The sequence below is a fragment of the Macaca thibetana genome, chromosome 2, assembly GCF_024542745.1.
Source record: "Macaca thibetana thibetana isolate TM-01 chromosome 2, ASM2454274v1, whole genome shotgun sequence".
Classification (NCBI taxonomy): Eukaryota; Metazoa; Chordata; class Mammalia; order Primates; family Cercopithecidae; genus Macaca; species Macaca thibetana.
The window spans coordinates 175,673,197-175,697,967 of NC_065579.1; the positions used below are offsets into that span (position 1 = coordinate 175,673,197).

General features: G+C 40.5%; 2 protein-coding genes and 1 pseudogene across 2 annotated transcripts in view; 1 reads left to right on the forward strand and 2 right to left on the reverse strand.

The window, feature by feature from the left end:
• Positions 1-24,771, forward strand: part of CLDND1 (claudin domain containing 1) — an 871,794-nt gene that overhangs the window by 725,800 nt on the left and 121,223 nt on the right. The window lies entirely within an intron of this gene.
• On the reverse strand, positions 5,589-7,131 carry LOC126949299 (NEDD4-like E3 ubiquitin-protein ligase WWP1; annotated as a pseudogene).
• LOC126949321 (NEDD4-like E3 ubiquitin-protein ligase WWP1) lies at positions 7,140-8,025 on the reverse strand. Its single transcript, XM_050782103.1, has one exon. The coding sequence runs from the start codon at positions 7,939-7,941 to the stop codon at positions 7,327-7,329; it is 615 nt and encodes a 204-aa protein (XP_050638060.1). The 5' UTR covers positions 7,942-8,025; the 3' UTR covers positions 7,140-7,326.

The following is a 24,771-nucleotide window of genomic DNA, read 5'->3' on the forward strand; positions in this document are numbered from 1 at the left end:
TCTAAATAAAAACAATGAGCTGCTTCCCTTACTTTTCTTTCTTACATTTATTTTTTTCCTGTTTGCAGTACAATTTATTCTTTCCTTGTTGTTTTAAAGCTGATTATACTTTCCCCAAGTAATTAAGACAATACTGAAAACTTTAAAAGCATGCTTATCCCCTTTCCTAAATGAAGTTACAAATTCTGTAGAATGTTGGTGCAAATGCCCATCTATATTATTTAGCCATATCTTCATTGTACATATTTAAATAAGAATTCGCTAAAAAAAAGGTGGGGTGAAATTAATATAACTTTTGCATTAGCATTGAGGAGTTTAAATTAAGACTGCAGAGTAAATTGTGGCAATTGGATTATAAGAAATTCAAAGGCTAAAATGATGTCTTATTCTGATATCATGTATTTCATAGTATAAAGGAAGTGGTTAATATGTGCTCATTAAATGGAATTAAAAATTTAGTACTGAAAACATTTTCATGATCCCAGATCAGTAGGAGGATATTTCAGATGTGGTATCAGGCTGGGTCTACTTATAGTAGAAATAAGAGTCTGTCTTTCTAGTGAAAACTAGTAAGAAAAGGTCCTAATGACAGCATTTATCATCCAACAACAATATGATAGTCATTAAGAAATTACTAGCTTCTTTTGTTTCACTACAATCCCTAGAGGTACAGTGTAATTATCAGTGATTACATATGATAAAGCTGAAACTTCAGAAGTCAGGTGATTGTGGAAGATCACACAGTGAGTGGCAGAATTAGGACCAAGTCACAGGTCTCTAGCTCCAAATCTCAGGTTCTTAGCACTGCACAAGCTTTTCCCAATCTGTTGTCTCAGGACGCTGATCCAGGGAGTACCTGCTGTGTGCTCCATTATCCTATTAGAAAGTCATGGCCTTGGCCGGGCGTGGTGGGTGGCTCATGCCTGTAATACCAGCACTTTGGGAGGCCGAGGCAGGCAGATCATGAGGTCAGGAGATTGAGACCACCCTGGCCAACACGGTGAAACCATGTCTCTACTAAAAATACAACAAAAATTAGCCAGGCATGGTGGCGGCGCCTGTAGTCCCAGCTACTCGGGAGGCTGAGGCAGGAGAATGGCGTGAACCCAGGAGGCGGAGCTTGCAGTGAGCCGAGGTCGCGCCACTGAACTCCAGCCTGGGAGACACAGCCAGACTCCGTCTCAAAAAAAAAAAAAAAAAAAAAGAAAGTCACGGCTTGTCTCAGTGGCTCAGGCCAGTAGTCCTAGCACTTTGAGAGACGGAGGCGGGTGGATCACTTGAGGTCAGCAGTTTGAGACCAGCCTGACCAACATGGTGAAACCCCATCTCTACTAAAAATACACAAATTAGCCAGGTGTGGTGGCGGGAGCCTGTAATCCCAGGCTGGGGCAGGAGAATCGCTTGAACCAGAGGTTGCAGTGAGCCGAGATTGCTCCACTGCACTCCAGCCTGGGCGACAGAGCAAGACTCCCTCTCTCAAAAAAAAAAAAAAAAAAAAAAAAAAGAAAGAAAGAAAAAAAAGAAAAGGGGCCAGGGGCGGTGGCTCACGCCTGTAATCCCAGCACTTTGGGAGGCTGAGGCGGGTGGATCACGAGGTCAGGAGATCGAGGACAGCTTGACCAACATGGTGAAACCCCATTTCTACTAAAAATACAAAAATTAGCCGGGCGTGGTGGTGGACGCCTGTAGTCTCAGCTACTCGGGAGCCTGAGGCAGGAGAATGGCATGAACCCGGGAGGCGGAGCTTGTGGTGAGCCGAGATCCGGCCACTGCACTCCAGCCTGGGCAACAGAGTGGGACTCCGTCTCAAAAAAAAAAAAAAAAAGAAAAAGAAAAGAAAAAAGTCACACATATCACAATATTGAATATGCCAGCGCGTAAAGAAATCTGCTCAATTTAGTTTATCTTGGGGTAGAGAATATTAAAATATCAAAATTCATTTTTTTTAATTTAAGAATTTACTTACAATAACTTAAAGAGTACAGTTGAATTGTTTGTAACTCAAAGGGTAAACGCTTGAGGGGATGGACACCCTATTTTTCATGATGTGCTTATGTCACACTGCATGCATGTATCAAAACACCTCATGTACCCCATAAATATATACACCGTGTACCCAGAAAAATTTTAAAAATTAAGAAAAAATAAGAATTTAGTTAGGCCTATTTTTTTCCTTGTGAAATAAATAGCAATTTTATTTACTTATAACATCATAAACGCTTTTTGGAATGCCATGTCAAACCAAACTGGTCTACATAAACCATTATACTACTTTACTAGAAGGAAATGAAATTCATTTGCTGTTCTTTTATTTGGCTGTCAGTGAAATATTATATAACCCCTCACATTATGTTAAAACAAAACTGTCAAGAACATAAAAAAAGAAAAAATCTACTTGCGCTTCACTTTATATCTCCGGAAATGTTTTGGGTTTCCTCAGTGAGTGTTTTTTGTTCATAGATATGATCACCTGTTACGTGTGTTACAGGGGAAATGAGGTTTAGAATTGATGAGCCAGCCACCCTCCTCCCAATCTTAGAGGTGAGCACTCTGATCCTAGAAAGGTGATAGGACTTGCCAAAAGTAGTTGGTGGAACTGAGCTTCTCATCAGGACTTTTGTTCCATGTGATCTGCTATAGTATGAAGTTTTTTGCCTGACCCAACCTAGGATATCATTAACAATGAGTTCAAGTTCTTGTGGGAATTAAGGATATGAGCCTCTTTTAAGAAAATAAAATATGCTGGCCAAACACACTGACTCATGCCTGTAATCTCAGCACTTGGGGAGGATGAGGCAGGAGAATTTCTTGAGGCCAGGAGTTCAAGACCAGCCTAGGCAACATAGTGAGACCCTATCTCCACACACACACACGCACACACACACACACACACACACACAAAATGAAAAAGAAAAAGAAAATTAGCCGAATGTGATAGTGCATGCCTGTAGTCCCTGCCACTTGGGAGGCTGAGGCAGGAGGATCACTTGAGCCTGGGAGGTTGAAGATGCAGTGAGCTATGATTGTTCCACTGCAGTTCAGCCTAGGTGACAGTGACGAATGAATGAACAAATGAATGAAAGAAACAGAGAGAAAGAGAGACAGAGAAAGAAAGGAAGGAAGGAGGAAGGAAAGAAGGAGGAAGGAAAGAAGAAGGAAGGAAAGAAGAAGGAAGGAAATAAGGAAAGAGAGAGAGAAACAGAGAGAAAAGAAGGAAGGAAGGACAGAGAAAGAAAGAAAAGAGAAAAAAAGAAAGAAAAGAAAGAAGGAAAAGAAAAGGAAAGGAAAAGAAAAGAAAAGAAGGAAAGGAAAGAAAGGAGGAAGGGAGGAAGGAAGGAAGAAAAAAAGAAAGAGAGAAAGAAAAAGAGGAAAGAGAGAGAGAGCAAGCAAGCTAGCTGCTGAGAGGCACAAAGACAAATTTTATAAGGACCAGCCCTGAAGTGAAAATTTCTATTTATTTTTCTCCCCTTTCCAACCAGAACTGCAGGTCACCAGCGAAGGTCAGAGGTAGGCAGACAGGGCAGCTAATGAAAGAGTGGAGGAAAATTCTTTCCTTTTGTTTCGGGACTAATTTGAAAGAACACAGCCATATAATAATATCATGAAATCTTGTACTTTATTTCTGCTGGGTTTCTAATTCAGTTAAGTACTATAGAGATGTATTAAGATTTGGTCTTTTTTCTTGAAACCATTTTGTAAATTTTAAAATAAGACAATTAGAAGTTGAAAATTTCACGAACAAAATTTACTACAAAAACTATCAGGCTTAGATCTCCTAATAGTTTTCCACTGAAATTGCTCTGTTTATATAAAATGATGAGATAGATTACTTATCAGTAACTGATACCATCTCAGGATCTTTGACTAGTCCCACTAGTAAATGCCTTATTAATTTCAACAAAATATGACTTCTAAAGCCAAGAAAAATAATTGAAAATACTACACAAATATGTGATAAAAGAGTTATTTCCAAAAACTATGGAATGTATTTAAAACACTGCCAGCATGATATACATGTGTCTATATCAGTGTAATTTCCCCTGCTTTGGTACTATTATTTGAAAAATTTAGCTATTATAGTTTGTTGTTGTTGTTCTGATCCAAAAGAGAAATGAGAATTCAGGCATGGACTAATTTTATTCCAATATGGAATTGATGAATTATGCTGAGTTATGTGAAGTATCTATCTGAAATATTAAGTAAGAAAAAGAAAGGAAGGCATAATCTTCCTCATTTTTGGAACAGAAGACACTACAATTTATTCCAGTTTTCAGTTCTTCCCATTTAGTCAATATTCTATGCATCCATAAGTACTTTGATTCTACCAAATGTATTGTTTTTATCCTTTTTACTGCTTTGTGATATCTACCTATGTTGTTTGTTGGCGGTTAATCTTTCCTGCAAGCCTCAAAGCACCATAAGATGTTATGGAATACCTACAGAATGGAAGCTTCAGCTCATCTATGCCTTGCAAAGATGTAAACGTAAGGAAAGAACAGCATTGAATTCCAGAGGCTGATAAATGTCATTTTTTATATGCTTATTTAATTCAGATAAATAGAACTGTTATGAATTTGAGAGGAATGAAGATGTTCAAACACTAACAGAAAATCATTAGCCTCATATTACAGCATTCAAATGCTTATGTAACTCTTCAATCCATCTGGTTTCATAAAACCACAACTTTGAACACAAAAAAAAGTGGCAGAGTTCACACTACCTTTTATATGTTCCTAAGTATGAAATTGTATCCATTTATTATGAATTAAATTTGAAAAAAATCACAGATTTAAAAACAAAGTACAACAGTGCCTGATCCTTTTTAATTCCACAAATACCTAGCATCTCAAAGTAACACGTAAACACACTTCTATGCTGCTCAATGAATCCTTCCAATTTCGATAATAAACTAAATAGGATTGGATCTAGTATATGACTTTCATGTATAAGTTATAGTTTTATACATTACTTTGACAATATTACTGATACAACAGAGAAAAATTTTCAACTATTGTATTTATTTAAAACAAACTGACAGGTTCAAGCACCTGTCTTCAGAAAAGCCGGCAGCATTTTTTTTAAAAACATACTTAAAGTAAAATTTGGTCTAAGCCCTTAATACCTTCCTGAACAGCCATGCAACTAAACACCCTCAGGAGATGTTACATAAGGGAGAGAAGAACATGGAGCGATTTGCACTTTTCCCGCTAGATAATATTAATAAGGTAAAGCAAATCCAGATGCTTATGAATGAACAGCTGTCGTGTTTAATGCACTTGGAGCTCTGTAAAACTAGAGCCACTATCATATATGCTTATATAGCTATATATGTATTTTTAATAAAGTCTCTCACTTGCTTCAGAATTTGAGGATGATCTTTTTCCTGGTCAGTCATTTCACGAGAACAATAAATAAAGTAGAAAAGGATGAAATATGTTTTGCATATTTCTGTGGAAGAATGGAAAACATACTTTGAGAGGTTCAAAAAATTCACTGTACAGAATGAACAGCTGATATATGCTCTCTGTGTAATTTTTTTTGGCTGGGATATTTAAATGCAATAGCTCCTCCAAAACAAGAAGCCACATTCATTCTTGTCCAAATCCCTGTCTCTTCTATTGCAAAAAGAAGAAGTTTTTCCTTTCGTTGTTTATAACTCTTACATGGTGGTAGATCCAAGCGATTAAAACACATATGGCTTCTTGGCAACCAAGTGTCTTTGCCAACTTTTTCAATGCAAAACTTTTGAGGCCCATGACTTCCTATGAGCTCAGCAAATCCTCCTAGAGATAAATGGCAGGTTCCAGTGATGAAGTAGCATTCTTACTCCATTGTCTGTCTCTTTCACGAACTGCCAAAACCAAATGATTTGCTGGCTGTTTCTTGTGTAATGTCGATAAACATTATTTCTCTGCCGATCTGCCAAGTCAGCGTCCTGCATGCCACACAACGTAACCTCTAATTCTTTTTCATCGAAGTACTATAGCCACTGATGAGGAAGAACTTCATGAAAACCATCAAGGAAAGTTTGGTTTGTTCTTGTACTCCTCGAGAAAAATGCCATTCTGTCATTAAACCAATATATTCATCTTTGTTCTCCTCAGTCACCAGAATATTGGAAACTCCCAACTTCAGGTCATGTGAAGTAACTGTTCCCCAAATCTCCATGTCAACAGAAAAGTACATTTCTAAGCCACATTCTTCAATGTTGCTACCTCTTATCCAGATAAGGGAGCTATAAAATTCAGTATCAATAGATTCCAAATCCTTAATAGTAAGTTTTTTACTTAACATACACTTGTAGAATGGTAAAGAGAAACCAGTATTGATAAACTTTCCATGAAATAGTGCCATGGCAATAAAACTACCAATGAAACAGAAGTACGAAAGATGGTCTGGATTAATGGCTGATGCTGGATTTATCTGCAGACAATAGTTGTTCTTCCCCGCATACTCAAATGAGCAATACATTGGGTTCAAAACTTCATGCGAAAGCAAGAAAAACTATCCTCTCACTAGACCACCATAATCAAGTCCTTCTTCTCCTCTAAATATTACATGTAAGCGCCTCCTCAAGTCATAGGGTTTTAATGCCATAAGCTGCTGGAAGGAATCTTCAAACAACGTCTGCTGGGACAGATTGATCTTTACATGACTGGGTAGTGCATTAGACTGGCATAAATAACAGAAGTGAGCAAGTTTCCATCTAAAGCTGCATTCAAAAGCAATTTGTGGACCACCTTTAGTTACAGATGACTTCCCATTGCGAGGATCTTTGAATGTTGTTGTTCTCGCATTATGATCAACAAAGTACCTCACACCTTCATGAGTATGTCTAATTTCCCAGCCTTCTGGCGGAGGTTCTTCATTCTGTAAGCCTTGAGTTCTTGGATCTTCCTACTGGGTTGTTTTTGTGTTATGAGTCACAAAGTAAACCCTGTCTGTTGAATCCACTCTTTTTTCCCAGCCTGGTGGCAAAGGTCCATAAGGGTCATTTTCTGCAGCTAACATTGAAGCTGAATAGAGGTATCGTTGGTTAAACTGTTGCATAGCTCCCTACAACTGGTTGCGCTGAGATTGCCACTGTTCAGAATTTCGGACGGATTCCATGGTAGCCCGCTGCCACGTTGTTCCGGTGCTATGATCCACATAATAAACTCTTCCATGATCATCAACTCTTCTTTCCCAGCCTGAAGGTAAAGGTTGTGGTCTCTCCCATGTGATAGTTCGAGTATTATGATCCACATAATAGGTTCTACCATGAGGATCTTTTCTTTGTTTCCACCCTGATGGCAACGTTTCTGTGTTGGCATTCCCAGATTCCTGTCACAAACGATCTATACACCCATCTGGCTGCCTTGATTTGGCTGCTTCAAAAGCAGAACTACTTCCAGAATTAGAGGTGTCAGGGTCTAATATACTTCTAGATTCAGATCCCAATTCTGCACTGGTAGAAGGAATACATTCATTGTTTTCTGAGGAAGTCAGTATTTCTTGAACTGGAGGATCTTCAACGGTAGTACTAGTGCAATTTGGAGACAAGGCATTTTCTTCAGACACTACTGGAATACCCGTGACAGAAGCATTATCAGTTGGTGCAAATGAGGATGATTCTCTATTAACAGTGTCATTGGCAGGCTCAGATGTGAGTGGTTTTGGAGGTGGTGTATTTTGGGGTCTGGCAGCAACCTGAGATGGAGATGAAGGTATATTGTCTCCATTAACTACATACGAGCAACATGAGTTTTGCACTAGAGTGCTTGTAGGTACATGATTATCTATTCCATTTGTGCCTTCAACAGCCAACCTGGCAGTTGTCCTTGCTGAAGGCTCTCCATGTTCACGTAAGGCATCACCATTTTGCTGTATTTCTATGGTTGGAGATGAGTTACAGTTTGTTATATTTTCTTGCTCAATCACCAGTCCATCAAGCACAACCATCAATTCACCAGTTTGTGCTGTGCCATTCTTGTTTTCCAAGGAAAGTTTCAATTATTCTTTGACTCTTTCCAATTTTCTGTTGTGTTTCAAATCTATCGTTGCATTTCCTAATAAAGCATCTGCTTTTAAAGCATGATGACTCCAAACTTGAAATTCCAACGTAGTCTGTGGCGTAACATTTACAGTTAGCTGTTCATCCCAGTTTGGATTAGAAGAACTACTGGATTTTGCTGTTTTCCTAATTTCTCCATCTACAACTACTTCTGTATATATTGCTGTTCCGAACCAGTTCTTTCTTCTTTTAGGTTTGGCGCTAGAAACAGTTACCCGTAACTAGAACCTTCCAGTGTGATTATTACTAGTATCAGACCTTGGTGAAGCAGTGGCCAAGTCCCAAAATTCAGCTAAAACTATGTATCAGGAACTGCTAGACACTGGGGATACAAAGATGAGTAAGACATGATTCCCTGTTTCAAGGAGCTGACAACGCCGGCGCGAAGCTGTCGGCTCCCGGCAGCGGGCGGCCACGGCAGCGGCAACTCCTCCTGCAGAGGGCGCCCTCGCCCTTCCGCGCCCAAGATCACCGTCTCGTGGCAGGGGCGGCGGCTGCAGCCACTCAGAGCCCGCAAGCAGAGCTCGCAGACACCTGACTCTCCCCCCGCCCCCCAACCTCGGCCCTGATTTACATTTTTCTGATGATTAGCGATACTGTGTTTGTGGTCTACTTGTATGTCACACTATTCCATCTGTACTTAAATGAGCTCCTGACGCAAGGAATAGGCACAATTCCTCTTTTACTTGCAGAATATCAAAGGCTTTGGGATTCATGATGTTTTCCTATAAATTGTTACAGAAACAAGTTCTGCTCTGGGCAACATGGAAGACTAGCTTGTATATTTTTATACGAATGAAAATTTATATCAAATCATTATGCATTTAAATTCCATTGGAAGCCAGGCGCGATGGTTCACACCTATAATCCCAGCACTTTAGGTGGCTGAGGCGGGAGGATTACTTAAGCCTCCCTAGTAGCTGGGATTACAGGCACCTGCCACCTCATCTGGCTAATTTTTGTATTTTTAGTAGAGACAGGATTTCACCATGTTGACTAGGCTTGTCTCAAACTCCTGACCTCAGGTGATCCGCCTGCCTTGGCCTCCCAACGTGCTGGGATTACAGGCGCGACCCACTGCACCCGGCCTATTTATTTATTTTTGAGACAGGGTCTTACTCTGTCACCCAAGCTGGAAGTGCAGTGGTGCAATTACCGTTCAACGCAGCCTCAAACTCCGGGGCTCAAGTAATGCTCCCACCTCTGCCTTCTGAGTAGCTGGGACTATAGACTGCACCCCTACACCTGGCTAATTTTTGTAGAGATGGGCTTTCGCTATGTTGCTGAGGCTGGTCTTGAAGTATATTACTAGGAATGAAAAGAGAGTGGGTTTTGATTTCATTTTCTCTGATCTAAGACGTGACCACTGAACCATTGGCACTGATCATCATATCCATTGCATAGCAGTTGATAAGTAAGTGGTGTGTGAGTCTAACTCACATTGATAAACACTTGCCTTATAATTTCCAAACAGAGTAGTGGGCCCTAAGAAATGCATTTTCCACTCTGCTCAGTGTTTTTCATAAAATATTGTAATTAAAGCTTAACTATCAACATAGAGAAGGGGATCTATTGTGGTCACGTAAGAGCAGACGCAGGAAATATTTACTCACAGAATCAGAAGTTAAGACTGAGGTATCTGGAAATGAGACAAGGGCTGGGTGGAGTTAATCAGGCCATTTTATTTGTAGCTGTTGTCATGGTGTAAGTGTAAATTTGTGGCCCTATGTGCTACTAACAGTGAGCTATGCTTACAAATAAAAAAAAAATTAATAAGTTCAAATATGCAGTATACTTTCTCTAAATCCTACCAGTGGTGTTCCAAGAAATAACAAGTGTAGCAAGAAAGTAAGTCCTTAGATTGGCATTTTCTGTGTGATTCTGTGTAGTGCTATTCATCTTGCTACAAGATTTGAATGTCATGTTGCTTAAATATAAATCATTAATGTTCATTGGTGTTTATCAGAGGTTGAATATTTGCTATAGATTTACTTATTTGTAAGTGCTTTAAAATGTATTACTTTTTATTTATTAAAACATTTTTAGCTATTCATAATAGGAAGAACAGAGTATGAATAATGTTGGAAGCATTTTACAAATCATTTGTCGTTTTGAGGAGTTTCAAGAAATCTTGAGTTCCAATGTCGTCGTCATTGTCGTCGTCGTCTTCTTCTTCTTCTTCTTCTTCTTCTTCTTCTTCTTCTTCTTCTTCTTCTTCTTTTTTTTCAGACAGGGTCTCACTCTGTCACCCAGGCTGGAGTGCAGTGGGGCCATCTCGGCTCACTGCAACCTCCGCCTCCCAGGTTCAAGTGATTCTCCTGCCTCAGCCTCCCGAGTAGCTGGGATTACAGGAACCTGCCACCACACCTGGCTAATTTTTGTAATTTTAGTAAAGACAGGGTTTTACCATGTTGGCCAGGAGGGTCTTGAGCCCCTGACCTCAGGTGATCCTGCCTGGGCCTCCAAAACTGTTGGGATTAGAGGCGTGAGCTACCGTGCCCGGCCCAATGTCTTATTCTTGCATCCAGAAGAGTAACATTTTTCAGACATTTGGAAACGTTATTCTCAGTGTCTGCTAAACATAGAATATTCTGAATGCTAGTTTTTTTTTTTTTAATAGGAAAAAGGGAGAACCATGTGACAATATTGGGTAAATTCTGTAATTGGGCTTAGTATTTATTGTAAGTGAACACAATGGAATTCCAATTTATAAGTCACTTGCACAGTCTACTGGATTCTGATTACCTCTTGGTGAACTGATAGAACTGAGTGGCCATGTGGTGTACAGTATGTGAAAATGGTGAAGCACCGCCTCCTATAAGGTACTGCATGAAGCAGTCCATTGCCTCCACATTTGAACTGAAGTTGTCTTGATTTTTCTACCAGAGGAAAACAAACTATTAAAAAAAAAAAAAAAAAAAAAAAAAAAAAAAAGAGAGACTGAACACAAACTAAAACCATAGGACTGAAAAAGTCTTTAAGAAAGAAATAAAATGGGCCGGGCGCAGTGGCTCAAGCCTGTAATCCCAGCACTTTGGGAGGCCGAGGCGGGTGGATCACGAGGTCAGGAGATCGAGACTATCCTGGCTAACATGGTGAAACCCCGTCTCTACTAAAAATACAAAAAACTAGCCGGGCGTGGTGGCGGGCGCCTGTAGTCTCAGCTACTTGGGAGGCTGAGGCGGGAGAATGGCGTGAACCCGGGAGGCGGAGCTTGCAGTGAGCCGAGATCACGCCACTGCACTCCAGCCTGGGAGACACAGCGAGACTCCGTCTCAAAAAAAAAAAAAAAAAAAAAAAAATAAAATGATCTTATACTCAAGGATCATTGACTTTTACTAAATCACAAGATCCTACTGACAAGGCCTAGAATATGTATTTTGAATCTGTCTTTTCCTACCACTCCACTGCCAGCACTATTTTTCCACTGAACCACTGGAGTTGAACCCTAGTCCCTCTCTTTTTTTTTTTTTTTGGAGGTGGGGTCTTTTTCTGTTGTGCAGGTTGGCGTACAGTGGCACAATTATGGCTCACTGCAACCTCTAAACTCCTAGGCTCAAGTGCTCCTCCCTCCTAGGCCCACCAAAATGCTGGGATTACAAGTGTGAGCCACTGAGTCCAGCCCCAAGTGTCTATTCTCGACCTCCAACTCCAATCCATCAGCTACAGTGCTAGGACACATTGTGTCATCTAATAAGTGGCAAATCTGATCAAATCATGTCTATGTTTAAAACTCCTTGCGTTGCTGATCACGTCTATGTTTAAAACTTCTTGCGTTGCTGTGTCTTTTTTTTCTTTTTCTTTTTCTTTTTTGAGACAGGGTCTTTCTCTTGTCACCCAGGCTGGAGTGCAGTGGTACGACCTTGGCTCACCGCAACCTCTGCCTCCTCGGCTTAGGTGATCCTCCCAAGTAGCTGGGACTACAGGTGCACGCCACCACACTCGGCTAATTTTTCTACTTTTAGTAGAGACTGGGTTTTGCTATGTTGCCTAGGCTGGTCTTGAACTCTGGGCTCAAGTGATCCCACGACTCAGCCTCCCAAAGTACTGGGATTACAGGTGTGAGCCACGGTGCCCAGCCTTCTCATTTCTTATTTTATTTTATTTTATTTTATTTTATTTTATTTTGAGACAGAGTCTTGCTCTGTCACCCAGGCTGGAGTGCAGTGGTGCGATCTCCACTCACCGCAACCTCCGCCTCCGAGGTTCAAGCAATTCTCCTGCCTCAGCCTCCCGAGTAGCTGGGACTACAGGCGCCTGCCAATACGCCTGGCTAATTTTTTGTAATTTTAGTGGAGACAGGGTTTCACCGTGTTAGCCAGGACTTCTCATTTCTTAAGGAATGAAACTCAAACATGTTAGGATGGCATGACAGGCACTTCCTGATCTGACTCAACACCATTGGCTAAGCCTGAAATGCTTGATCCCTTGATCCCATCCAACTGACCTCTGGGGTATTCATTTAATGCTACTCAGGAGCTTTTTTATGCTGCGCACCCCCCGCTAGCCGGGCACAATTGGTCACGCTGGTCTGTGTCCCTCTCTGCCTCACATAGGCTTTTACTCTTGCATTTACCAAATAGAATTCTAGTTCTTTGCAAATATATATGTGTGTTCTCTATTATATTATGTATGTCTTGATGGCAAGGCCTATTTTAACTTTGCATTCCCATCTTCTAGACGAATAGAATCCCATGATGAATAGGAGGTGCTCAATAACTTGTTTAATTGAACTGATTTAGTATGACTGAAGAGGTACAAAATCTAACAATTTTGTTTCTGATGTGTAAGAAGCTGTCTGTCTGCAATGTTTTAAAGAAATCACTTTCTACGGCTAACATTATATTGCTAGAAGTTAACCAGAGGCACAGATAAATTATTTGCAAAGGCATAATTGCTCTTATTTCTCTTAGGATTAAAATGAACACCATGATAACGGTAATAAAAATATCTGCAAACACAAGCAAACCTCCAAGCTGCGGCCCAGTAATCTTTTGATAACAAGCGGTATGCTGGAGGGTCTTCAGTGTTTCATGTTGCCCTTCCAAGAGATTGCAGTGTGATTATTTTCTTCATAATCAGACTCAGTTCTGTTCCCACAGCATATATGCCGACATAATCTTTCTTTTCCTTTCCTTTCCTTTCCTTTTCTTTTTCCTTCCTTCCTTCCTTCCTTCCTTCCTTCCTTCCTTCCTTCCTTCCTTCCTTCCTTCCTTCCTTCTTCTCTCTCTCTCTTTTTTTCTTTCCTCTTTTTTTTCTCTTTCTTCTTCTTTTTTTTTTTAATAGGGTCTCACTCTGTCACCCAGGCTGACATGCTCATGGCCTACTGCAACCTTGACCTCCTAGGCTCAAGCCATCTTCCCACCTCAGCCTCCCTAGTAGCCGGGACTACAGATGCCTGCCACCATACCCAGATAATTTTTGTATTTTTTGTAGAATTAGGGTTTCACCATGTTGCCCAGACTGATCCTGGACTCCTGAACTCAAGCAATCCACCTGCCTTGACTTCCCAAATGCCTGAGTTACAGGTGTGAGCCAACATGCTTGGCCTTGCCTATATAATTTTCTAAGAGTTTTAAATACTTTCTTTTCACAGTCATAGGGAAATGGAAATTAAACTACAATGGGATATACTACACACTCACCAAATGGCTAAAGTTAAAATATTTGTTTATAGTTTTCATCTGTTCCATGTTAAATTATTGCTTGTATGTTAATAAATTGTGCTTAATTTGTCTCCCTTTTTCTTAAATACTACCTATATAGATGTCATGCCATTTCTCCTCCTCCTCTTCCTTCTACTCCTCCTCTTCTCTTCTTCTTTTCCTCTTCCTCATCCTTTTCTTCCTCCTTCTTCTTCTCCTCCTTCTCTTCTTCTTTTCCTCTTCCTCTTCCTCCTCCTCCTGTCCTTTGTTTGAGTTAGAGATTTCTGGATCATCTATTTGCAAGAATTTCCTGTAGGGGTCAGAATAATCTATGCTGAGAGATTTTTGTTTTTCTAATGCTTTATCTTTCTTTTCCACAGTCAGAAAATCAACCGGCCTTCTTCAATTTTATTTTCATGATTCTTTACGAGGCTTGTCTCTTTGCATTTATGTACTTAACTGGTTCCAGAGGGACCTTCTGTCACATCCAGTCCTGTTCATGGGCCCTCTTTGTTGGACAAAGGGTGTGGATTTTGCCCTCAAGAGGAATTGCTCACATGTAGAAAGTATATGTTTTAGTGTTTGTGTTTTATGACTAATGGGTTCTCTCTTCTGAACCTCCTTTCCTTTGTGTATCCCAGGTGATAACCGTTTTTGACATCTGAATTTAGCAGTTTGGGTATAAAAAGCCACAAGAGCATTGCAGGTGTGTTTAAGAACAGGATGTGCCAAAAAGTTTTAGAAGTGGAAGTTCTGAGAAATCAACAGTAACTATGCACTCCCAAAAGAATGTGGCCTCATCCTCAGTGAGACTGCTATAACTGAAGACAGCAGGTGCAAGGGGAGAGTTGAAGATAGAAGGATTAGAATGTGTTTGGGTGAGGAGACAACCAGAAGTGACAGATTCAAGAAAAGAGCACTTATAAGTTAGTGGAAGTTGGGAACAGGATCCGTTGATGAAGGTTGCTTCTTCACTGGAGGTGGTGAAGGAACTGTGGAAGTGTGGAACTAATCGCAGGAGCTTTTGTGAGGAAGTTAAGATCTGAAATTCAGGTGAGGCCTGTTACCTGAAGTGAGCTCTTGAGCTGAGAAACTGGAAAAGTTACTCCTTCCCTCACTTCAAGAGATCCTTCTTTTAGCTGAAAAAAATGTCAGCTCCTTCAAATATGATTGACAAAGTAATTGTGTAACTAGAACATCCAAAGAAAGATATTCTAGGAAATTAAAAGGACAAAAAAGGAACTAAAAATAGACACAAAACTTCCCTGAGGACTAAGAATACTTGCTAATAAAATATTGCTCCAAAGCAGAGAAAAATTGTAACATAATATTTCAACATGCATAAAGAAGAAAATATGATGTAATTGCAGTAAGGGAGGAAAACAAACACAAAAGATCTCAGGGAAAACATGTCCAAAAAAAAAAAAAAAGTAAAAGAAAGGTGGTGGCCAGTCAACAGAAGGTAATGGTCAGTCAATACAACGATATGAAATGGCAATTGGTAAAATTTAGGAAAGAAATTGGAGAAATAGATAGAATCATTTCGTAAGGAAAGACTAAATTACAAGGGGCATATAGGAAAATAGACACCACAGAAAGCAAGCAAGACAGAGCATGCACATGGGAAAAGTGCAGGAAATGAAAGAGAAGCAAAAGTAATTTTTAAAGAGAGAAAGTGAAAGTTATAAAAGCCAATAAATGATCTAAAATATTAGTGATTGTAGTTTCTCCAGAGAAAAGCCAAAAGAATAGAAAACAAACATTAGAAAGTATTCTTGAAGTAAGATTTGAATTTTTATATTAGATGTTATATCCAAGATCTGACAAATCTGTCCCAGAATTATGAATATCAAAGCTAGTAACATTGGTTAGTAGATATATCCTACTAATATATATCTTACGAACACTAGACATGTCCTAATAATATTAGTAACAAACTTTGGGCATCTGGGCAAAAAACATTGTGTCTTTTTTAAAGGAATGAAGCCAGGATGGCACAGCTATAGTCAATGCTAATGGAAATGGAAAATTTGAGACAAGTATTTAAAATCCAACCAAGCTGTTCTTCAAGTGTCAAGGCTACAGGCAAACTTTTTTTTTTTTTCTTTTCTTTTTCTGAGACAGTGTCTTGCACTGTCTCCCAGGCTGGAGTGCAATGGCACAATCTTGGTTCACTGCAACCTCCACCTCCCTGGTTCAAGCAATTGCCTACCTCAGCCTCCAGAGTAGCTGGGATTACAGGCGTCCGCCACCATGTCTAGTTAATCTTTTTTTTTTTTTTTTTTTTTTTTTTTTTTTTTTTTAGTAGAGACAGAGTTTTACTATGTTGGCCAGGCTGGTCTCGAACTCTTGACCTCGTGATCTGCCCACCTTGGCCTCGCAAAGTACTGGGATTACAGGCAGGAGCCAACGCACCCAGCCACAGAGCAACATTTCTACAAATTCAAGGACTGAGGAAATATTGTTCACATTAGATCTTACTGAATCATCTCCCAGAGTATAAGATTCACCCAACAATAAGATGATCAGAGTAACCTCAGCAAAAGGACTGAGATGAACATTGAATATATGAGGGGTCTTCAAAAAATTTATGGAAAACGCATATTACAAAAAACTATCCATGGATTTCAATATGATTTTGCACCGAAATAAACTTGCATTAACATCTCTGAACAGGATCTTAGTTTGAGGCACTAATATATCAATTTAATTTTTTTTTTTTTTTTTTTTTTTTTTTTTTTGAGACGGAGTCTCGCTCTGTCGCCCAGGCTGGAGTGCAGTGGCCGGATCTCAGCTCACTGCAAGCTCCGCCTCCTGGGTTCACGCCATTCTCCTGTCTCAGCCTCCCGAGTAGCTGGGACTACAGGCGCCTGCCACCACGCCTGGCTAATTTTTTGTATTTTCAGTAGAGACGGGGTTTCACCGTGTTAGCCAGGATAGTCTCGATCTCCTGACCTCGTGATCAGCCCGTCTCGGCCTCCCAAAGTGCTGGGATTACAGGCTTGAGCCACCGCGCCCGGCAATACATCAGTTTAAAAAGAACCCCTACCAGAGTAACATGGATTCTGCTACACTTGAAGCAAGAAAAAACATCAAATTTATGATCAGATTTGGTAAATAATGGTGACATGATTCTTGCTTTACAAAAAGTTTATGCTGGGCGTGGTGGCTCACGCCTATAATCCCAGCACTTTGGGAGGCTGAGGAGGGAGGATCACAAGGTCAGAAGTTCGAGACCATCCTGGCCAACATAGTGAAACCCCATCTCTACTAAAAATACAAAAAATTTAGCCGGGCGAGGCGGCGGGCGCCTGTAGTCCCAGCTACTCGGGAGGCTGAGGCAGAAGAATGATGGGAACCCGGGAGGCGGAGCTTTCAGTGAGCGGAGATTGCGCCACTGCACTCCTGCCTGGGAGACAGAGCAAGACTCCATCTCAAAAATAAATAAATAAATAAAAAGTTTATGAGGACAATGACCCAAATAAATTTGCAGTTTATGAATAGATAACTTGATATAAGAAGGGATGAGATGAAATTGAGGATGAAGCCCAATAGTGGCAGAACATCCACACCAACGTTCAAGGAGAAAGTTTGTGTTCTAATTAAAGAGGACCAATGATTAACTGCAGGAAGAACTGCCGACACCACGGACATCTGGATTGGCTTATCTTACACAGTTGATTGACAAATTAAACAGACTTTCCACCCAATGGATACCAAACCCTTGCACCCAGATCAGCTGTAGATAAGAGCAGGCCTTTCAATGGAAATTTTGAACAAGTAAGGTCAAGATCCTAAAGTGTTTCTTTGCAGAATTGTAACATGACATAAAATTTGACTCTACCAATATGATCCTGAAGACAAAGCAATATCAAAGCAATGGCTACCAAGAAGTGGATGTGGTCCAGTCACACAAAAACAGACTGGTCAAGAGTAAAGGTCATGACAAACATTTTTTTGGGATGCTCAAGGCATTTCACTTGTGAATCTTCTGGAGAGCCAAAGAAAGAGAACATCTGCTTATTATGACAGTGTTTTAAGAATGATAGCCAAAGCTTTAGCAGAAAGATGCCCAGGAAAGCTTCACCTGAGAGTCGTTCTCCACCACAACAATATTCCTGCTCATTCCTGTCATCAAACAAGGGCAATTATGTGAGACTCTTGATGGGAAATTATTAGGCAAATACACCTTACTATCCTTTATTTGGCTTTGACTACTTTTTGTTTTGTAATCTTAAGAAATCTTTAGGGCCGGGTATGGTGCCTCACGCCTGTAATCTCAGCACTTTGGGAGGCCGAGATGGGCGGATCACGAGGTCAGGAGTTCGAGACCAGCCTGGCCAACATGGTGAACTCCTGTTTCTACTAAAAATGCAAAAATTAACTAGGCGTGGTGGCAGGTGCCTGTAATCTCAGCTACTCGGGAGGCTGAGGCAGGAGAATCATTCGAACTTGGGAGGCGGAGATTGCAGTAAGCCAAGATCACGCCGCTGCACTCCAGCCTGGGTGACATGAGCGAAACTCTGTCTCAACAACAACAACAAGCAACAACAAAAACAAAAGAAGTTTTTAAAGGGCACCCATTCTTCTTCAGTTAATAACATAAAACAAACAAACAAAAAAACGCCAAATACTGTGTGGTTAAATTCCCAGGGCTGTCAGTTCTTTGGGGACAGATTAGATGGCTGGTATCATTGCTTGTGATTTGAGTGTCTTGGATTTGATGGGGCTTATGTTGAGAAATAGAAAATAAAGTTTATAGTTTATATTTTTATTTCCATTTTTCATGAACTTTCTGAAGTCCCCTTATACCTATAAATAGAACTAGGACTAAAACAAGGTCTAATGTAAAGTTTGGAAAATACAATGTAAATATGAACATTGTATTATATAAACTTTCAGACTATAGAGTCTTTTTTAAATTGTAGTTTTTATGATTTTTTAAGCTAGTGTCTGTCTTTATAATGAGAAATTTATATAGTACCCTTAACCCCTTTTGTTTCTGAGAGCCTCCATTGATTTCTACTAGCATCACATGAATTACCTTGTAACTTCTTCCTCCTCACCTTTCTCCCTAGCTTTCACTACTCAATTTTAGTCATCAAAATTATTATTTGTTATTGGTTGAATTGTATTCTCACAAAATTCATATATTGAAGTCCAGCACCTCAGAATGTAACAGTATTTGGAGATAGGGCCTTTCGAGCGGTAATTAAGTTAAAACGAGCTCTTTAGGGTGACCCCTAAACCAACCTGACTGGAGTCCTTATAAGAAGAGGAAATCTGGACACGAGGAGGGACACCAGAAATGTGTGCGTGCACACACAAAGCAAAGGTCATGTGAAGACACAGTGAGAGGGCAGCCCTCTGCAAGCCAAGGAGAGGCCGCAGGAAATACCAAACCTGCTGACACCTGACTTCTAGCTTCCAGAACTGTGAGAAAGCCACCCAAACTGCGTTATTTTGTTACAGCAGTCCCAGAAGACTAATCCATTTGGTCTTAGCGTTTACCTGTATGTTCTGTACTCTTAATACTGTGCATACAGAATAAAAATAACGTAGAGTAATGTGACAAAATACACCTGAATATCTGTCATACTGGCAAGTGCAAATATGCTTCATTTGCCGTTTATAAAATTACACCAAAAGTAAAATACCATTCTGACTAAAAGTGTAAAAAGATGAGTGAATGAAAGGTTAGGATTTCTATATCAAAGAAAGCACTATACTAGGCAAAGAAGACTTCCCATTGGGAAGGGAAAGAGGAAAGACTATAATAAATCCACAATAAAATATAATAGTCATCGATATCTGTTTAATTGACAGTGACTATTTCCACATATTCCAATATTGACAGATGACCTCCCTGTGCTTCACCACATCCATCCTACTCCTGTGGTTTTCTGCCCCAGTTCTGCTGATAGCAGTTGCTTTCAGTGCATCTGTAATGTGAGTTTGCAGGATTTTTTTCTGTCTCTTAGTTTCATAAAAGTTATGTTTTGTGAATATTTGTTTTCAGTGTTGTCTCTTTTAAAAGTTGAATTATTTCGGGAGGAGTAGAAATACTCAGCACCAAGCAGATGACACAAGCCTACCAGAAGCTTTCTTTATATTTAGTTTTGTTGTATTGGCAAGATTTCCAGGATAAAATTAAACAAAGTAGTTATAACAGGAATCTTTGCCTTGTTCCAGACTTCGATGAGAATACCTTTAAAATTTCACCACATGTGGTGTAGGTTCTTGATAAGGATTCTTTATTAGGCTCAAGTCTCCATCTATTTCTAGCTTGCTAAACTTTAAAAAATCATACATGAAGCTGGGCGCGGTGGCTTATGCCTGTAATCCCAGCACTTTGGGAGGCTGAGGCGGGCAGATCACTTGAGGTTAGGAGTTCGAGACCAGCCTGGCCAACATGGTGAAACCCTGTCTCTACTAAAAATACAATTAGCCGGGCGTGCTGGTGGGCACCTGTAATCCTAGCTACTCAGTAGGCTGAGGCAAGAGAATCGCTTTAACCCAGGAGGCAGGGTTGCAGTGAGCCGAGGTCATGCCATTCTACTCCAACCTGGGTGACAGAGCGTGACTCTGTCTCAAAATAAATAAATAAATAAGATTGTGATTATTAAATGACTACATATAAGACTCTCTCCAATAATCTCGGAATGTTATGAATTGCTGAAACTTCTCTTCTTGAGTTATATTTTATTTATCAAAATGGACTGATCTTTATACACTGCCACATTTCTCTTTGTATTTAATTTGATTTTTGCATTGTAGTATTTGTATTTACTAGTTTTACTTCTGTCCTTTTTGGGTTTTTATTTCAATCAATAATAACCTTATAGGAAAAGCATGTGACTTGGCAGACAAGGAAGATGGTGGTAGGAGACAGGGCTGATGTGCAGCTTCCACTTGGATGGACAGAACAGTGTGTGGACACTCCCACCATGGACATTTGCTCCAGGAACCACTTCAGGAGTGTACCAGGGAAACCAAAATAATTCACAGATCCTTTGAAAGAAGCTGCAGGCTGCTGCAAATCCTTCAAGGCAGGTGAAAAACTGAGTTGCCAAAGTGTGAGGTGGGGGAAAACCTGCCTCCAAACACATGTCCCCACTGGGGAACTCGTAAATCCAGATTACAGGAGAAGAATTTAACTTTACCTAGAGCTGAAATGGATTTAGAATGAAATATAAAAGTAGAAGCACAGTGGGAAGAGCCTTGTAGGCACTCCCTGTCTCCAGCTCCAACCCAGAGGAACCATCCCTGGCTGCTGGGGAAGGCAGCCAGCAGAATTTGGGGGCGGTCACAGGGTGAAAGAAGCTTCCAACTGAAATTTGTAATAATTTTGACTGGGTGCAAACTCTCTTGAGCAGAATCTGGGGTGAACGGGAACTGATGGAGAAAGGAGAGCAGGAGTCATCACCGACAGTGTGGGCAAATGAGGAGGGGTGTGGCCTGAAAGCCCATGCTTGCTTTCTCAGTGGGGAAACTTACAGCCTGGGGCTAGGTCTGAGTCCCACGTGCAGGCTTCCTGGAGATATACTTGACACTGTTAGCGGGACACTGCAGGAGGGAAACCGGCCTCACCAACTGTGTGGGAAGTGGGTATGGCCTGATGTTACTGGCTTTCCCCCACTTCCCTGGTGACAGAGGCAGCTATAATCCCCTCTGGAACATAACCCCATTGGCCCAAGATCCATTCCCCAGCTCCCAAAGTGGCATGGCAAGCCCTGCCCGAGGATGGTCTGAGCTCAGACCAGTCCACCCCTGCCCCAACTTTATGGTATTTCTCTATCCACACTGGTAGCCAATCACAAGAGACATAAACTCTTGAGAGCTTTACGACCCACCCATCACCTGAGAAACCCAAATACTTATCCTGGTCAACTTAGGGCAAGCTTATACCCCCTTTCTACTATCAAGAGCTGGTGCTCTCTCAAAAGTGCCACCTCCTGGCTGGAGGCCAACGAACTCAGGACATTACAGCAACTCGTGACAGAATAACCCTGCTCCAAATAAGGATTAAACAACAGCTAATTCCACAGTCTGCAACATCCTCCATAACCAGTGGCCCTGAGTCTGTCCACATGACAAATTCACTGTTAGCATTACCAGCGTTGGAGAAAGCCAGCACACTAAACCTATCTACAACCAAGCGCTCTGAGCCTACTTCTCTCCCCTTCCACCTCCACCAGAGTGGGTGCTGGTATCCATGGCTGGGAGACTGATACAGTTTGGCTCTGTGTCCCCACCCAAATCTCATGTCAAATTGTAATCCCCACATATCAGGGGAGAGGCCTGGTGGGAGATGATTGGATCATGAAAGCGGATTTTCCCCTTGCTGTTCTCATTCCAGTGAGTACATTCTCATGAGATCTGATGGTTTAAATGTGTATGACACTTACCGTTTGCGCTCTCTCTCTCTCTCCTGCTCTACCATAGTAAGATGTGCTTGCTTCCCCTTCACCTTCTGCCATGATTGTAAGTTTCCTGAGGCCTCCCAGCCATGCTTCTATATACCCTACAGCACTGTGAGTCAACTAAATCTCTTTTCTTTCCTTTTTTTCAGACACAGTCTTGCTCTGTCACCCAGGCTGGAATGCAGTAGCACAACCTCAGCTCACTGCAACCTCCACCTCCCAGGTTCAAGTCTGTCAAGTAGCTGCGATTACAGGTGTGTGCCACCATGCCTGGCTAATTTTTGTATTTTTAGTAGAGATGGGGTTTCATCATGTTGGCCAGGCTGGTCTCGAACTCCTGACCTAAAGTGATCTGCCTGCCTCAGCCTCCCAAAGTGCTAAGATTACAGGCATGATCCACCACACCTGCCCTAAACTTTACTCTTTTCTTCATAAATTACCCAGTCTCGGGTAGTTCTTTATCACAGTGTAAAAATAGACTGATACTGAGACCTGAAGACAGGTTCCCAACTGGATTTGTTAGGCTTATTCATATGTATTCTTATTTGTGGGCATTATAAGATTTTTTAAAAACCATTTTCCCATTTATTGTTGTTACATATGGAAGATTTGTTTGTAGCTGTTTATCCTATATCCAGCAACTTTACTAAACTTTCCTGTAAGTTGTAATAGTTTCTCAGTTCTACTTATGTTAAATAAATCAGTCTTTTTGCAAACAAATATATCTTCTTTAGCTTTTCCACTGCATTATCTAGAATAGCGGTTCTCAAGAGTAGTTCTCAAAAGTGGATTTTACCTTTCAAGAGACATTTGGCAATATCTGGAGACCTTTTTTGGTTGTCACACTGGGGGAGGTACTATCTGGTAGGTAAAGGCCAGGGATACTAGTGAACATCTTACGATACACAGGACATCGTCCCACAACAAACAGTCAACTGGCTCAAATTGTCAGTAGTGCTGAGGTTGAGAAACTCTGCTTGAGAACTTCCAGAAAACATTCAATGGAATTAGAACAAAGCAATCTTGTTTTACTCCTGATTTTAATGTGAATGTCTAACATTCATTAATAAGTATAAAATTAGATATAAATTAGTGTGGTAGTAATAAGTATAAAAGTGAGATATTTATTCAAGAGTACTTTGTAAACTAGTAATTATTCAATGGTGACAGAAGCTCACCGTGGCACTAATTCTCAGGAAAGGTAAGTTGCAGAAAGGTATGAAGAGGGAGGTGAAAGTGTTAATTACATGGCTGACTTTCACCTGAAGACACGCCCTTTGCCACTAGAATTACTAAGGCATAAGAATTATACAAGGTTGGTTAATATCAGCCAGGCTACTTTGGGCCTGCAGGTAGAGGAAACCCATGATATTGATAGTGAATGTCTGCCGTACGTTGCAAGCTTCTATAAGCTTTTTAAATTGTTGTATATCTAAACAGTCCTATTCTTCCCATACTTGTTATGATTCACCCAACTTACCAGCGTGTAAAGATGTTTTCCATTTGCTTTTTGCTGCTAGTATTGAGAAAGCTCCTATTAATTCGTCAGACTTACATTCTTTGTAAGTAATATCTTTTATGGAGAACTTTCTCATTGTTGATGCTCTAAAATTATACTACAGTGAGTTTAATATTTTGTCAGTTTCTCTTTCTTGCTGAAGCTTCAATTAGATGTTTTTGTTGGAACTCCATTTTATAACATTTTAAATACCATTTTTAAATTCTTTTGGCTGACAATTTCTGAGATTACTTCTAGGTCACTTGTTTGATTAGCTGTGTTTATTTGAATATTCAGTCCATTTGTTAACTTGATTTTTTCCAAGATATCTAATAGGTCTATTCTTAGAACCACTTGTTTCTATTTCAAACAAGATACTCCTTTCTGTCTAAATATATTCAATCTTTTAAGATTCTGCCTCTGTAATCCCAGCACTTTGGATGGCCAAGGAGGCGAATCACCTGAGGTCAGAATTTCGAGACCAGACTGGCTAACATGGTGAAACCCTGTCTCTATTAAAAATGCAAAATTAGCTGGGTGTGGTGGTGCACACCTCTAATCCCAGCTATTCAGGAGGCTGAGGCAGGAGAATCGCTTGAACCCGGGAGGCAGAGGTTGCAGTGAGTCAAGGTCATGCCATTGTACTCCAGCATGGGCGACAGAGTGAGCCTTCGTCTCCCGTAGAAAAACATTCTGCTCAATTCTAGTGATGTGTTTTCTTATTGGAAATGTTTCTGTTATGTATTGGCTTTCCTCAAGTTTAAGTAGAAGCACTATTTATTACTAACAAAATACAAAATTTGAGCATGTGCTATTCTAGACACTTCATATTCATTAACATACTCATCCTTTTGTTAAGTTTATAAAGTACCATTAACCCCGTGTAATGATTAATACTGAGTGTCAACTTGATTGGATTGAAGGATACAAAGTATTGATCCTGGGTGTGTCTGTGAGGGTGTTGCCAAAGGAAATTAACATTTGAGTCAGTGGGCTGGGAAAGGCAGACCCACCCTTAATCTGGGTGGGCACCATCTAATTAGTTGCCAGCTCAGCTAGAATATAAGCAGAAAGAAAAATGTGAAAAGAGACTGGCCTAGCCTCCCAGCCTACATCTTTCTCCCATGCTGCATGTTTCCTGCCCTTGAACAT

Bases quoted from the DNA above. Each gene is read 5' to 3' on its own strand.
- LOC126949321 (XM_050782103.1), bottom strand. From the start codon at position 7,941: ATGGTTGTGCTTGATGGACTGGTGATTGAGCAAGAAAATATAACAAAC.